Below are 15,658 nucleotides of genomic sequence, written 5' to 3'. Positions count from 1 at the left end.
AATTTTCATGTTGTTTATTAGTTTCTTGTATGAAATTTAATGATTAAATAGGTAATAATTAGCTAAAAAAACAAGTAAAACTGTCTAAAAAGTAATTTAAAAATAATTTAAAATCTTATTTAAAAATTTCAAAAATTATTTTTAAAATTTATTTTTAAAAGAAAATATGAGCAATTATTTATTGTGGCATCGTTAAAATGCCCTGCTGTAATTTTTAATTTATTTAATTTAAAATATATGCTCTCCACCTCAAATTAGTAGTGGCTTGATTGCCCCTGTACATCATACTTTTCCTCTTAGCAATAGAATCGTACCGGTTATCTATCTGATTTCTTTCAGTAGGAAATTTTTGAATTGAAATAAACTGACTTCTGGTGCAGACAAGAAATTCGTATATAGTTAATAGGGGCCTCCAGCTCTTAAGGTTTCCATATCTGGTAAAGACTTTCATATATCTAAATCTGTTCTCGAGATTAAGGAAAGACAGACAGACGGATAGACGGACGACAGTAGGAATTTATACGTCTACAATTTTTTCAAGTTGCAGTTCAATTATTAAAAATGTATGTTTCTGTCATGTGTATTGTGTGTGTATGTTATGTTATGTGTAAAATTATTTCTTTAAAACTCTAATACAATTTAGCATTAATAGATTTAAAAATTAAAAATGTATAAAAAAAAACACTAATAAAATTTTTATTCAATTTTTAAATAAAAAAAATATATATTAAAAAATCTGAAAATACTTATTTGAAAAAATTTTTTTAAAAAATAATTTAAAAAATAAACACTAAAAGTCTTCCTTAAATCACCTAAAAATTTCTCTAAAAATCCCCAAATTAAAAAGAAAAATCATTGAAAATATTGCTTAAAAAGTCTAAGAACTTATAAAAATAATTTAAAATTAAAAATATTATTTAAAAATCTAAAACATTTAAACAAAGAAAACAACAATAATCTATAACATTTTTAGATTGTAAATTTAAAAATTTATCAAAATGTCAATAAAATTCTCATTTAAAAGATTAAAAACGAATCCCAAAAATCTACAGAATTGATTCAAAAATTCTCTAAAACTTTCCTAAAAATATCTTAAAACAATTATTTAAAAGTCCATAAAATTCATTGAAAATATTATTTAAAAAAATCCAAAACATTTAACTTTTGTTTTAGATTTAAAATTTCTAAAAAAATCAGAAAAATTCTTATTTAAAAAAGGAAAAAAAAACTCACAAAATCTAAAAAAAAAATTTATTTAAAAACTATTAATTTCAGAATAAAATACAGTCGAACCTGTAATAACGACCACCTCTAAACAACGGCCATTTTTCATTTTTTTCCCGGTATTTTTAACAAAAAAAAAAGCACACAAAATAACCTCTAAACAACGGCCATTTTTAAATGTCCTCTCTCAGTGTCCGTCGTTTAGAGGTTTTATTATATTTTGTTTAAATTATTGTAAAAACAACAATTAATTTAGGTGTATACACAGTAATTTTCAGTATGAAAATTGATATAATAATTTGATGAATTAGCAAAATTTTTAAAAAATTGATGATTATTTTTATACACGAAATTTAAATTAAATTATAGAAAATATGTTTTTTTTTTAAATAATATAAAATTAAGTAATAAAGTCGCATTTATTAAAAAAGAAATTATGTAGGCAGGTAGGAAGAAGACATAAACGAGTCATCGAGTTAACCTTTCAGGTAATGGAAAACACTAGCTTCTGATTGGTCTGTTCATACAGGTGAGACAGGGATAACAGTCTTTTATAACCATTTTCTCATACATCCTAGTGTTATTTTACATACTTTAAGTAAGTTCTCTTGTGTTAATATATGTAATTTACACACGAATTTAATTGTTGGTTATAGTTACGCGTGTGTAAATCCTTTGTATTTATCATTAATCTGTTCGTAAGGTATCAACGGTGCATAGAGTTCATCCATTGTCAGTACAGACGCCATCATGCCTGTTTTAGGAAGGTGTTGGTCTCCATTTACGTTGTATTCGTGGTCTAGTGTGAAATTGGGAAGTTATTATGCTGCTATTTATACGGCGGTGAGTAATTTTAACTCATTCTTTTCTACCGTAAAATCATTTTTATAAACAATTTCCATGCCGTTTGACTTGTCATGTTTGCAGTCACGTGACCAGGGCGTTGGCATAGATTTAAAACACCTCGTGTTGTATTTTTAAAGGGTTGCTTTGTTTTTTTCTTATATTACTCCCTTTTTACAAACGTACAAACATATTTTATAATAAAAACAATTTAAAAAATGGCCAGTTACGACCGAAAATACGTTGTGACAATTGAAAAGTAGTGTTAGTTTCCTGTAGAAAAAAAACGTCATAATAGTGTTATTACTTATGTATTGTAATTAATAATTTGAGAATTTGACTTATTATATCACTAAATAACTATTTATATTATCATTTTCCTCGTTTTATAAGGCAAACAAGTTAATTTTTTTTTAGATTAAAGGTGTTTAAATCATCTAAAACAACACGCCCTATTCATTACAACTGAAATATGATAGTGTATGCAACTGATTTTATGTTTAGATCGCCTAAAAATCAATATATAAACTATTCACAATTGAATTATTCTAATAAATAAAATGATTTTATGCTTACAATCATGTAAAAAATCATCCAAACTGTTCACACATACTAGATACAATAAGTTTATATATAAAATTAAAGAAAAAATATACCTAAATATAGAAAAAAAAATGAAGTTATGAATTTAAATAATAATTTTTTAACCTAATTTTATTATAAAAACTCGATTTTTTAACGAATTAAACTCTTAAAAAAACTTGCAAATCTATGCTTAAAGTAGGTTTACAAGAAACCAATTTTTAAGGCAAACATAAGTGCTGTACAACATATCTTTATTATAACCTACGAATTTATTTAAGACAGAAAAATCAATAAATTTGATTTATATTATTCTATATTTTTCAGATAATTCATGTTTTATTTATAACGTATGCTATTTATGTCATGGGTGGTGGTGATTCCGACGAATTCTACAGTCCTTACTTTGAACTTGATTATAAAGGTGACAAATTCTTAAATTATTTATAGACTTAATATATTATTAAATTCATAATATTTAATATATTATAATATATTTTTTTTATTAATTAATCTATTATAATATTATTAACATTTCATTGGTCTATCATTGTACGCGCGCATCAAGTTGTAGTGTTCTTATACATAAATAATTACATTAATCTTTTTGAAATTCATTTATTCTAATTTGTGTTGCATAAATTAAATTTCGTGTTAGTTTTTTTTGTGTGTGTTTTTTAACGTTACTCCGTGTTGTATGTTCCGATCTGTTTCTTTGTAATTAGGAAACAAATATGTGACGTCAACATCCATTCTTTTCTAAAAAATATTTGTTTTTTTGTCTTTTATGTCGAATTAAATGCAAATTATTTAGGTGTAATTTGCTATTATTTTTTAGCTTAATCCACATATTGAACTTATTGATGATACGCAGGGTTTAAGGATATAACTGAATATGCTCGGGATGTAAGGATCTTACTGGTGTTACTCGGGATGTAAGGATCTTACTACTGACTATGCTCGTGATCTAAAGATCTTACTGGTGTTACTCGGGATGTAAGGATCTTACTACTGACTATGCTCGTGATCTAAAGATCTTACTGGTGTTACTCGGGATACTGACTATGCTCGTGATCTAAAGATCTTACTGGTGTTACTCGGGATGTAAGGATCTTACTACTGACTATGCTCGTGATCTAAAGATCTTACTGATGTTACTCGTGATGCAAGGATCTTACTACTGACGATGCTCGTGATCTAAAGATCTTACTGATGCTACTCGGGATGTAAGAATCTTACTACTGACGATGCTCGGGATGAAAGGATCTTGCTGATGATATGTAGGATCTTACAGATGATACTTTAGATATGAGAATATTACAATCATAATATCTTATTAATAATACATATAGCCTAATATTCAATTTTTGTTATTTTTTAATTGTGTTTTCTTTTTTCATGAAAAACAATTCTTTAAATATTTGATATATTATAATTTCACGCATCATTTTTCATGTCTGAAGGGATACATATTTACTGTTTATACTTCCTGAACTTAAAAATTTTTGTTGTGAAGTAGTACAGAACTGGTTGCTCTTTCCTACTGTTTTAACGTTTCCAAATGATCAAAAAATATAAATAAAAATATAACAAAAATATTCCGAAAAAATTAAATAATGAATGCATAAAAGAATCTAAAAAATGTTACATAGATATTTATATTTGTAAATTTAAAATATAAAAATAATTGTAGTAATCACGTATAACAGGCGACTTTTGTCCAAAAAAAGGCTCAAAAAGTCGTGCTGAGTGTTATATGTGGAGTTGCAAATCTCTCACAGGCTAATGAATTACACAAATAGCCTTCAGTAAGGCTTTGTAAATACAATAAATACTTCCCCCCTAAATTTTCCATGATAAAAGGGAGTGCGCCTTATACGTCATTAAAATACAATAGTTTGGTACAAAGTCTGGGAGGCTATAGGCTCTACCATGTTTCGTACAAAGGCACAGGATAGTTTAAATACATTACATACTTCCTCTTAAATATTCTACACTGAAAGTGGGGTGCGCCTTATACACCGTTGAAATAAGGTATTTTTAGTTACTGTTAGGTGAAACACAAACCAGTGCTTGTTTAAGAAATTAAAAATAATTGAATATTATTTTTTTAGTCTAAATTTATTCTGTTGACAGTTCATTTATAATTTATTTACAGTTTACGAAATATATAACTTTATAACTTTCAAGACATTTGTAATTTATTTAATTACAGCTTCTAAATTGCCTCCTTTCAACGTAATTTTTAAGATTTTCCTCAACTAAATAATTAATTTTAGGAGCAGATAATTCTATAAACAATTATAAAGAATTTATAGACTATTTTTAATAATATAAATTGATAAAAAAGAAAGAAGAAAAAAATACATAAAGATGAACAGTAGAAACTTTGTATTTTAAATTCAAATTAACATTTTAATTCATTTTAAAAGTGATTTTTGTATCTAAATATGAAATCTTATATAATTAAATTGTTGCTTCATGTGTTTAAAAGGGGGCGAAGTTTAAAAATTAATTCATCCACTTCACGTGGTTTCAAAGGTTGGAGAGAAATTGTTACTTCCTTTGTTTGTATGCTAATTGTTTGATTGTGAATTTCTGTTTATATGGAAAACGAGTGACGAAAAATTATGAATTTGTTCGCTTTTATTGAACACGAATGATGAAAAATTGTGAATTCCTCTGTTTGTATTGAGCACGAATTGCTGAGATAAAACTGAATTTTTTTTATTTATTTAGATCTATAGAGAACACCACTCCTGTTTTAAACAGAAGAATTGACAATTTCTCACCAATTGGTGTCCTATAGAAACAAACGAACTCGCACACCAACTTGTAAATCACATAACTGAGAAATTATGAATTGTTGTGTTAATAGGAAATTATAAATTCCATTGTATGTACGGAATGCATGTTAGTGTGTAATTATGAATTCCTTCGTTTAGTATCAAACATGAGTTGAGAAGAAATTATAAATTCCTCTGTTTATATGAAACAGGAGTTAGTAAGAAATATCAAATTCCTCTGTTTTCAAGGTTTATTGAACTGATGTAAATTGTTATTATTTCTGTTCATTGAGTTTTTGTTTGTATAAAACTACAAATAAATGAGATATATGTGGTTAAAAGACGAATAAATATTCAAGTATTAATTAATAAATTCGTTAAATAATGTGATAGAGAGCGTCAGTTTGTATGTACTGTACCAGTACGTTTAGATACATTATAAATTATGAGTCCATTAATTTATTTATAGTCCACACATTATGTTTAGTAGGCTTTTGTTCTTCTATGAGGTACTTACAGGGTGCAGGAAGTGAACCTAGTTATTATTACTCACCAGTATAAAGAAAGAAATGATATAAATATAAAAAATATGAACACGTAAACCATTTCTACTGTTAAAAGACATTGTATAACAGCACTCACTTTAAAATTTATAACAGTTATTAATTAAATCTTTCGTTAATAAACTGGTATACAGTACACCTCTACGTTTACAATTTTCTACGGCTACAATTTTTAAATTTTCACTGTCGTCCGTCCGTCCGTCCGTCCGTCCGTCCGTCCGTCCGTCTTTCCTTCCTTAATCTCGAGAATAGAGTTATATAGATGAAAATCGAGACCAGATATGGACCGGAAGTTCCAGTAATCATATATGAACGTCCGGTCTAGACCGGAAATCACATGATTTTTTAAATTAAAATATGATTTAAAAAATTGTATCCAGACATCGTGACGATGTCACAATGAATAATTGCTTGTTACATAATAAATTTATATAAACTGTAATAAACTACAAGCATTTATTGTTTATAATTCTTATTTTAGATATAATGCATTAAATTTACTTCCTTCTTTAATATTTAATCAGAATGTTGGCTGGCTAAATATATTATTAACGTGGAACATTATTTTTTTTTTTAAGTTATAAATAGTAACTTCTTAATAATTCAATCTGGTAATCTAGAAAGAATTTTCTTTTTTTTTCTCCCCCTTCTAAAAAGGAAGGAGGGAAATCACATCAATATATTGTTTTCTTTTGATTAAATTTTTAATAATTTATCTTTAAATTTAATTATGTAATTACAAAATATTTCATTTATAAAAAATTCAATGACTTTTTTAATAAATTTTCACTTTTTTTTCTACTGTTTTTCTTATTTTAAGTTATTACCGTGAGTGGTTTCTTCTGCATAATTTAATGAACACAGCTTTGTTAAACTGTTATCTATTGAATACATAACATATGATGTAGCCTACTATTTTGTATAACTTAATACTTAATAGGATACTTAATAGGAATTATGTAAAATACTTAAGGGTATACTTACGTAGGACCACAGGTGTACATAAGAAAACAATATGTAATATAAATCATAATAAAATAGGCCTATATCTTATTAATTTTCTTTCATTCCAGTGGTTTAGCTATGAACCTTAGAATGAAGGAAATGTAATAATAAAGTAGGCTATAGGCCTATAGCCATTAGAATGAGCCATTCTAATAGCAACGAAAATAACAGTTGATTAGTAATATTTTCATAGTATTTAAAGTAATAATAAACAAAATAATAATGCATGAGCTTTATAATAATTTTCTCAGAGCACAAGGTAAAAAATACTTTATAGTAATAGCACATATCTATATAATTACCTTACGTGTTGAGGCAATGTTTATAGTAATAATCGGGGCCGTCAAGAGGAGGAGATGGAAATTTCCCCCCCGGGTTCGTAGAAAATTTAGGGGTTCTTACCTCTATAAATTAATGTTATTTTTAGTAACAGGAAAATTTTTTTTTTAAGACTTCTATGTATTTTATTTGTTCAAAAAAACAATGGCGAAAGGGGCCCTCCGTTCTATCTCCGTGTCTCATACGAGCTTTGGAAGGCCTTGTTAATAGTATTTATTATATAACTCATGCACTATTATATATAATATAATAGTATATAAAATAATACTGCACGGTTAATGCATTATTGCCTTGCTGTTGCATTCATTATAAATTAATACCTTATTACTTTCCTGGGTGTTAACTTTAACAGAGAAGTGTAGCAGTTGGTAAAAAAAAAATGACCCGAAATTTTTAAATTCGGGGACCTTGTAACGTGGAGAAATGCAAAAATAATTTGGGGGATTTTCTGTATACAGTATATAGATATTAGTGTATTTGGGAGCACGATTTTGTTTACCCATTTTGAAGCTTAATAACTCATGTGTCTTTAGTCGAAAATTTCTGAAATTTTGCAAGGAGGTTTGTATATTAGTGGGATTGATGCTATTAAATTTTGGTAGTTAGAGATCAAGGGGATGGGGAAATAGAGAGGGTCATGTGTCATATCTTCAGTAGAATTGAACTTAATGAAAATGTTACACGTTATTAGCATTTATAACTTTTTATAAAACTCATCTCTACCCACAAAATTAAGCATTTTTAATCGTCTTATATACTATTAAATAATATATACTATTACTTTATATATACCATTATCTTATATACTGTTAATAATCGTTTCAAGGTGCATAGTTTGTAAAGTGTAGACTATCAACCGAGTAAACTATTATTGTAAACTTGATATAAAGCATATAATAGTCAATATATTAAAGCTTGAAATATTAAACAATATATGAAGTAATAATTACAATTATACATGATATATCTTCAGTGTACAGTGCTGAAATTTGATACATCTTATATAAATGTATTTAACTGTGTATATTAAATATTCTACAATATATCTAATTTAACATTAAATCAGTTGAAGCATTAAATTAACTTAATTCANTTATGATGCATAAGGTTTATTTATACGGTACAAAGTATTCTTTCATTATCAAAGGAGGGGGGAAGATTAGCACGTGTTAAGAATACGTTAGAAAGAAGCAGCTGCCTAAAACTTACATAATCATATCTATGAAGATAGTATTAAAAAAACACAAGTTAATTCTCGCCAAAGAAAATAATACGTGAAATGAAAGAAGAAAAAGAAAAATGCAATTACTTAAATGATTTTCTTATATAAAAGGCTCCTTTGATTAATATTTATAGAAGAATATATTTAAACATACATTTAAAAAATAATAATAATAATTTATTTAACTTGTATAATCAATTTAAGATTTAAAAAATTCAAATTTTTTAATATTTTTCTATAATTTATTGAGAAGTGATTTTGATGAATAGGAGTTCGCGAACTATCGGTTGAATGCTCGTGTTATGGAACTTTAGTGTTTAAAATGTTTTATTCGTTAGACATTCTTATTTTTTTTATTTTATTTTATAGAAATTATCATAAGTTATTACATTGTAATTATATAAAATGTGTACAGTAGATTAGTTAATTATCACACGTACGAATTATTATACATGCTATCCAACGATAAATATAGATATTTCTAGAAAAAAATAAATAACAATACGCTATTGTTTTGTCGAAAAAATCAATATCAGATGAGTTAATAACGTTATTTTGTACTATTTTTGATGTAGAGTTAATTAAATTTTTAATTTTAACATTACAAAAATTGCTTAATTAATAAAGAATAATGGGAGTTTTGAAGTGCGGGTTATACTCGGTTTTTACTCATTTGTTGCTTCTTATTTAATAAATATACGTTGTATGACGTAAATTATTTTTTCCTTAATTAATAAAATAAATATCGTTTTAATTTATATTTATTTTTTCTTACAATGATGTTAAATTTTTAGGAAAATCGTTGTATGTTTTTCCCTTGGATGGTTGGCATAACAATAGAAATTTTGTTAGTTCTAGCATTCAGTCTATGGGTTCTAGCAACATATTACAGAAATGTAAGTATTATTAGTTTATGGGATTAAAAAAGTAAGTTAAAAATTTAATTTAATTAATTATTTATTCAATATTTTGATGAAACTCATAAATAATAACTAAAACTTCCACTTTCTTATCTCTATAACCTTCATAGAAACCTTTAACATTGAATAATGACTAGATTAACTTGTAAAATAGACCTCTGGCATAATTAATATTAAAAAAGAAATAACTTTTTATAACTATATCTTGCATTATAACCTCAATATCTTTCAATGAATAACTATCCTATAAAGCTTCTCCTGCAAAATTTTGCATTTACTAATCACTTTATAAAGATAAATTATGTAATTTTAGATAATATATCAATAATTATAAGTACAAACCTTGAGGGGACACAAGATACTTTACACATCAATAACTCTTGATTATTTTATTGAAATTCCACAGATTTTACAACATTTTTTAAAGAATTAAATCTAAAAAGTATATAAATCTGTATATTCTTTTATAGAAGAAGATATGATCTAGTATCACCTCTTATGATCCTTGACCTGGTTTCAATGACATTAGCATAAATTTCATGAATAAATCAAACCATGTGACTAAATTTTTATGCAATTGTAGTTGTTATAAAATTAAAACAGATTTATTTATTAAATTTAAATAATATTTATCATTTATTTTAGTAAAATATATATATATTATTTATTCTTTTTGTACACTAAAGAAGGCATTTCTTTTGATTTTTATGATAAGTTATTGATAACTTTTGTGTATTAGAGGGTACTAAAAGTATATAATTTACACTGTTTTTATCTAATCTTATCATTCTTAAAATGTTTCTAGTCTACAGTTTTCTGGATAAGGAAAATTTTTTTGGCCATTGGCCAAAAATCCTGTAAAAACACGTGAAACATTTAAAGACACCAGCGAACTACTGTATATAGTAAATCGATTTAGGAGAGTCATACCCTAACAAAAATATATTATTTNCTTGCATTTTCATAGGATCCATGCTTAGGCCATGCACTTTGTATACTTGGCCATCACCATCATAAAAAGATTCTAACTTTACAATGTACTGGACCTTAAAAAATATAGAGTCAGTTCAAATTCTATTCATTACTATTGTAGATCTGTTTAGTTTAATACTACATAATTCATTGTAAGTTATTTTGATGCACTTGACAGAAGTATGGAACTAAAATGTACTAGAACTGTTCAAAACTGGTGGCTTGATCCTATTTACTTTTGGATATAAAATGCTTCAATTTATTCATATTTTATTCATGATATTTTATACACATTAATGTACTTTATTTTTTACTTTCTAATTAAAATGTAAATAATTTATATTTTTATTTTTTATATTAATTCAGATTGTAGCTATATGTTTTGAATTAAAAAATTATATATATGTGTGTGTGTGTTTAAATTTGTTTTTCTTTTTTTAATATATTGTTAAAATAATTTTTAAAGTATAAAATATTAAATAAATTAATAATTTTCTAAAATTACCATAAGAAACAGAGTTAAATAGAATCAGTTCTAAGGTTATCATCAGATAAAAGGAAAATTATTTTAAGCTAATCAGTCAGAAAATTATGGAAAATATTTTTCAAATAAACTTGTTAAGGTGAATTATTTATCTAAACATTATTAAATTTTAAGGTAAAATATGCTGTACTTTTATCTGCATCATCTACAATAGCAACAAATTGCAGATAATAACAAAGCTCATCCAACTTCATTTTCATTAAGAATAATTTACATCATAAACATTCCTAAAATAGTTACTTTTAAGGATTATAACTCTTTTGAAAGTACTTACTGAATATAGTGCCACTTTTTCCCTAGTAGCACTTTTTAAAACTAATTTTTCTCATTACTGAGATAATATGTTTAAATTTCACATCCTTATATTCCTCTCTAAGCATAATAAACTTTTATAAGGTTATAAAGAAATTTTAAAATTACATTTGAGAATGAGAAAACTTTTTGAGTGATTAGAGAGAAAAAATTATTAGAAACCAAAATATACATATTAAAGAATAGAAAAAATGATTCATCATTTATTAATGAAATTTTTTTTATGCATATCATTATATTCTTTGGCTTGTCTGTTTGTCTACTTGCAAGAATTCTCAGAAATTGAAATAACTGCACTTATATAAGGAGCAATTACCCAACATCATTTATATCTATATAATATCCTTTTATTCATAAATTATAATGAAATGAGGAATTATTATGTAGGATAATACATTAAATAGGATATACAGTACATATTTAGATTTGCCCAAAAGTAAGTTAACTGGATAATTGTTGGATAATGGAATATTATACTGTATTAAATTGAGCATATAGTATACTGTACCATCTGTTTAATGCATTTAACACAATTCCAGGAAGTAATAATTGTATTTTATGTTATTTTAATAACATGATTAAATAATTATACATTTTTATTATAATTAATTTTATAGTTGAATTTTTTTTTTATATGAGACATATTAAAAAGTGTATACAAAGTATTGTTATTTGACCTTTTTAGATCTTTCAAAACTATTTGTTGATAATGAAATTTTTTCAAGGACATGAAGCTTTATTGATAAATACCACCATGTTACTACAGCAATAAAGAAATGACCAGTTAAATGTCAAAAAAATCGAAAAAGTTTTGGATCTAGGAAAGTATTAATTTGTTACAAATTACTATACACTTTCTTTATTAACCATAGTACAATAACATGTAAATGAAAGTCCATTAGATAAAATGCAATTTTTATAATTTAATCATTATGTTACATTCTAAATAATTAAATTAGAAAAATTGCATTTTATCTAATAAAAAATTAAATAAAAAAACATCATAAATTAACTCCTAAATTTATTAATTATTCCCAAATTAATTTTTGTGTAATTAATATACATTAAAGTGGATTTTTATTTTTATATTCCTGAAAAAAAAAAATGATTAAAAATCTTTTTTTCATGTTTATAAAGTAATTTAATTTAATAATTTATTAAAATTACAGCATTGTTTTTAATTGTTTAATCATAAAATGTTATTATTGTTGAATTAAATGAAATCATTTGTAAAAAGACCACATAGCCTAAACAATTAAGTAATAAAACAAAAAAGAACACTCTTAAAATTGATATTTTAAGTTTATTTTTATATATTTTTCTGTAATTTAAAATCATGAAGAGTTTCTAATTGATTACAAAATACATTTAATTGATGCAAACAGTGCTACTATACAAAATAAATTAATGAGTATATTTATAACCAATGATTAAAAGTCCTAGTTTGAAATTAACCAATTAGCATTCTTTTTACTTCAATTTCAAGTCAAATACGCGAACGTTTATTGGTTAAAAGTAAAAGTTCTGAATAAAATGAAAATACTCTTGAAAATTTTGCATGCTTCTCCATATTTTTATGTAGTTTTCTATAGTTGATTGGCTTGTTTTTAAATATAATTATGTGTTAATGTTATCTGCTTTTTTTTTCTTTCTATTTTGAGTTTACGTGACTTGAAACATTGTTTTATAGGAAGTGCGTGACTATATACATAAAGACTGCACTTCTAAAATTTTTGTTTTTGCATTTCCTTGATAATCCGAATGAATTTTTTCATATGTAATCAGGATAACAAAACATTTATTTAAGAGGGATTTGCGTCACAGAAACTACTTACCCATCTTGTACTGTATTAGTACATATTGTACTATGTACTGTGTATGGTCATGCAGAAAATTTTTGGAGGTGAAATCTTGGAGACTACTAATTACATGGATAAATTTTTATTTGATTAGTTAATGTTTGAGTTTTTTCTTTATAAATGTATTATAGAATACAGTATATTACATCAATACAAAAAGACAAATGAAGCATCTCATGGTCGAAGGTGTATGTTTACATACGAGTTTTCTCATAGGGTGTGGTATCTGTTAAAGCGGCTTTTAACTGGGTAAGCATACCAATGTCATGTCTGTTACAAATGAAACGGTCATTGTCATTGGTTTGCTTATATAACTATTAAATCTGCTCTACCAAGCAACGTACCCGTAATTATCTGCACAGTTTCGAAGCTTTTGACGCGTATCCAGCATGGTTCTTATTGTGCTGCAGTACACCATTGACACCAAATCAATCAGTTTTGTTACTTTGGAATAAAAATAAATACATAATAATGTACATTGCATAACTTAATGACATAAAGTAACCTTATATGAACAGAAAAAAAGCGGAAAATTTAGATTTTTTCAAATATAATTTTTAACTTAACCCCATTTGGGTTCTTCTGGGTTCTCCACTGATTATATAAGAATTTAAAATAAATGTAATCTTTTACATGGGTAGACCTCAGACCTGTTTCAGCTTTCTTCAGGAATTCCCCTTGTTTCTATCTCTTGGTTCTCTATATTTTTAACATCACGAAAAATGACGCTACGCCACTGACTCTCATAAAGTTTTATGACCTCACCAACAATCTCCATGTTTCTGGAAACCATCTCTGTAGGCTATAATTTATATAAATTGTTTTATTATTTCCCTTTTGTAAATTCCTTTGTCATCAGAATGAAGTTTTTCCTCTAATGAAAAAAACTTATGCTGCGACGAGAAATGAAAATAATTGAAGACATCAATATGTTATAAATGATAAACTGTTATCTGAGTTATAATATTTTGAAGGTGCTGCTCAAAGAGGCTCCTGCAGGCTATACAATAGGGGATATAACCTATGAAAAAAGGGCATCATACATTATGCAGAAAGCTTCGAACTACGATTTAATGTCGGATCAGCAATCACACAAGGTGTGCTGATTGCACTCGAAGCTAACTTGGCCTTGAAAAAAACGAATTTAGTTTTAGTTAATATACTACGAACAAGTAACTACATAAAAATAGTTACAGGAAACAATGCACAAATATTGTTTATCAGTTTGTTTTATATTTGCAGAATAGGTTAGTTAGAATTCATGATTTTCTGTTGTTTGTTGATAATAAAACTTGTGACCTCCTTGGGGATTAGGAAAAGGACAACCCAGAAGAAAAGGAGAGAATGTGTTCGAAGTGGGATGCCTTTCGGGAGGTCTTTTTAAGGGAAACTGGCGAAACTATTTAAGCGCACTGGGAGTTCGCTCGGATGGGCTGGCAGCATGGAGTTTTCCGGGTTTTCCCCATGTTGATGACGCTTGAATAAGGGCCAGTTTCCCTTACAAAAGTCCTCCCGGAAGGCATTCTTTCCTCCGCGCACGTTTAGGCCGTTCTATAAGGCCGGCTGCTCTTCGGTCGCCTAGCGATCAACGACAAGTCTCTCGGAGTATAAGGCGTCATGGCTATTCGCCTTATACTACCACCACCACCTACAGAAAGAAAGAAAGTCTATTTACAGAGAAACCCGGAAAACTTCACGAGGCCAGCCATTCGAGCGAGGGTCGAACCCACGACCGAACTGCCAGTGTTTAGGGTAGGAAGACCGTTTGGCCACTGGTGGGCACAAAAGCTTCTATAAATGCCGGACTCCAATATTGAAAAACCAAATTTACGAATATAATAGAATACAAGTCACAATATAATGAAAAGCAGCGGGGTAAAAAAAAGATTGAAAAAAACCGAAAACCGAAAATATTTTCTTTTTAATTAAATGGACGATGAAATAGAAACTGTGAAATAAGCTAAGCTAATCCTCGAAATGTCAGGTAGCCATCTCTTTGTGAGAAGTTCAATTGACTCGAAGTATAGAAGCTTGATTTTATTTCCACTGGTATTTTGCTCTTCCTTCCGAAGGTGCGCTAGTAACCACCTTTCAGAAGAACGCCAAAATGTGGGTCTACTACTACTTAAAATTGGCTATAACTACCCAATAGTGGGCAAGTGAATAAAATTGCTGAATACCAGCAAGTAGTTGCGGGTTCGCGCTTGACTGACGGGCTGACTACATAGAGTTTTTTAGGTTTTTTTTACGTGTCTAACACCTATATAGGAGACAGTTGCTTATAGGAAGTCCTTAGTAAATCTTTCATGCGTTACGTTACTTTATTCCATCAATCCGAATCCAACCCTGCTTCAAACTGTATCACCTTTAAAAAATATCAAATCTCTATTGTAAATTATTTGACAATTGCACTTAAGAAATTATAAATTTTTGATTTTTTCCAATTAAGATCAATTGCTATAGACCACCAGAATGTATTTATGAAGA

At 27.0% G+C, this 15,658-nt stretch overlaps 1 protein-coding gene across 1 annotated transcript; it reads left to right on the top strand.

Moving 5' to 3' along the window:
• The first annotated feature begins 1,611 nt into the window (after nucleotides 1-1,611).
• On the top strand, nucleotides 1,612-14,277 carry LOC111637578. Its single transcript, XM_023383091.1, has 6 exons — nucleotides 1,612-1,822; nucleotides 1,928-2,067; nucleotides 2,977-3,073; nucleotides 4,865-4,887; nucleotides 9,359-9,460; nucleotides 14,146-14,277. Exons 2-6 carry the CDS (start codon nucleotides 1,975-1,977, stop codon nucleotides 14,275-14,277), a joined length of 447 nt encoding a protein of 148 aa, XP_023238859.1. The 5' UTR covers nucleotides 1,612-1,822; nucleotides 1,928-1,974.
• The last annotated feature ends 1,381 nt before the right edge of the window (nucleotides 14,278-15,658 follow it).

This window comes from Centruroides sculpturatus, unplaced genomic scaffold, assembly GCF_000671375.1.
Source record: "Centruroides sculpturatus isolate CEXI.00-Female unplaced genomic scaffold, Cexi_2.0 scaffold1132, whole genome shotgun sequence".
Taxonomy (NCBI): domain Eukaryota; kingdom Metazoa; phylum Arthropoda; class Arachnida; order Scorpiones; family Buthidae; genus Centruroides; species Centruroides sculpturatus.
Note: the sequence above shows the minus strand (reverse complement) of the source record. Positions and strands in the feature narration are given on the sequence as shown.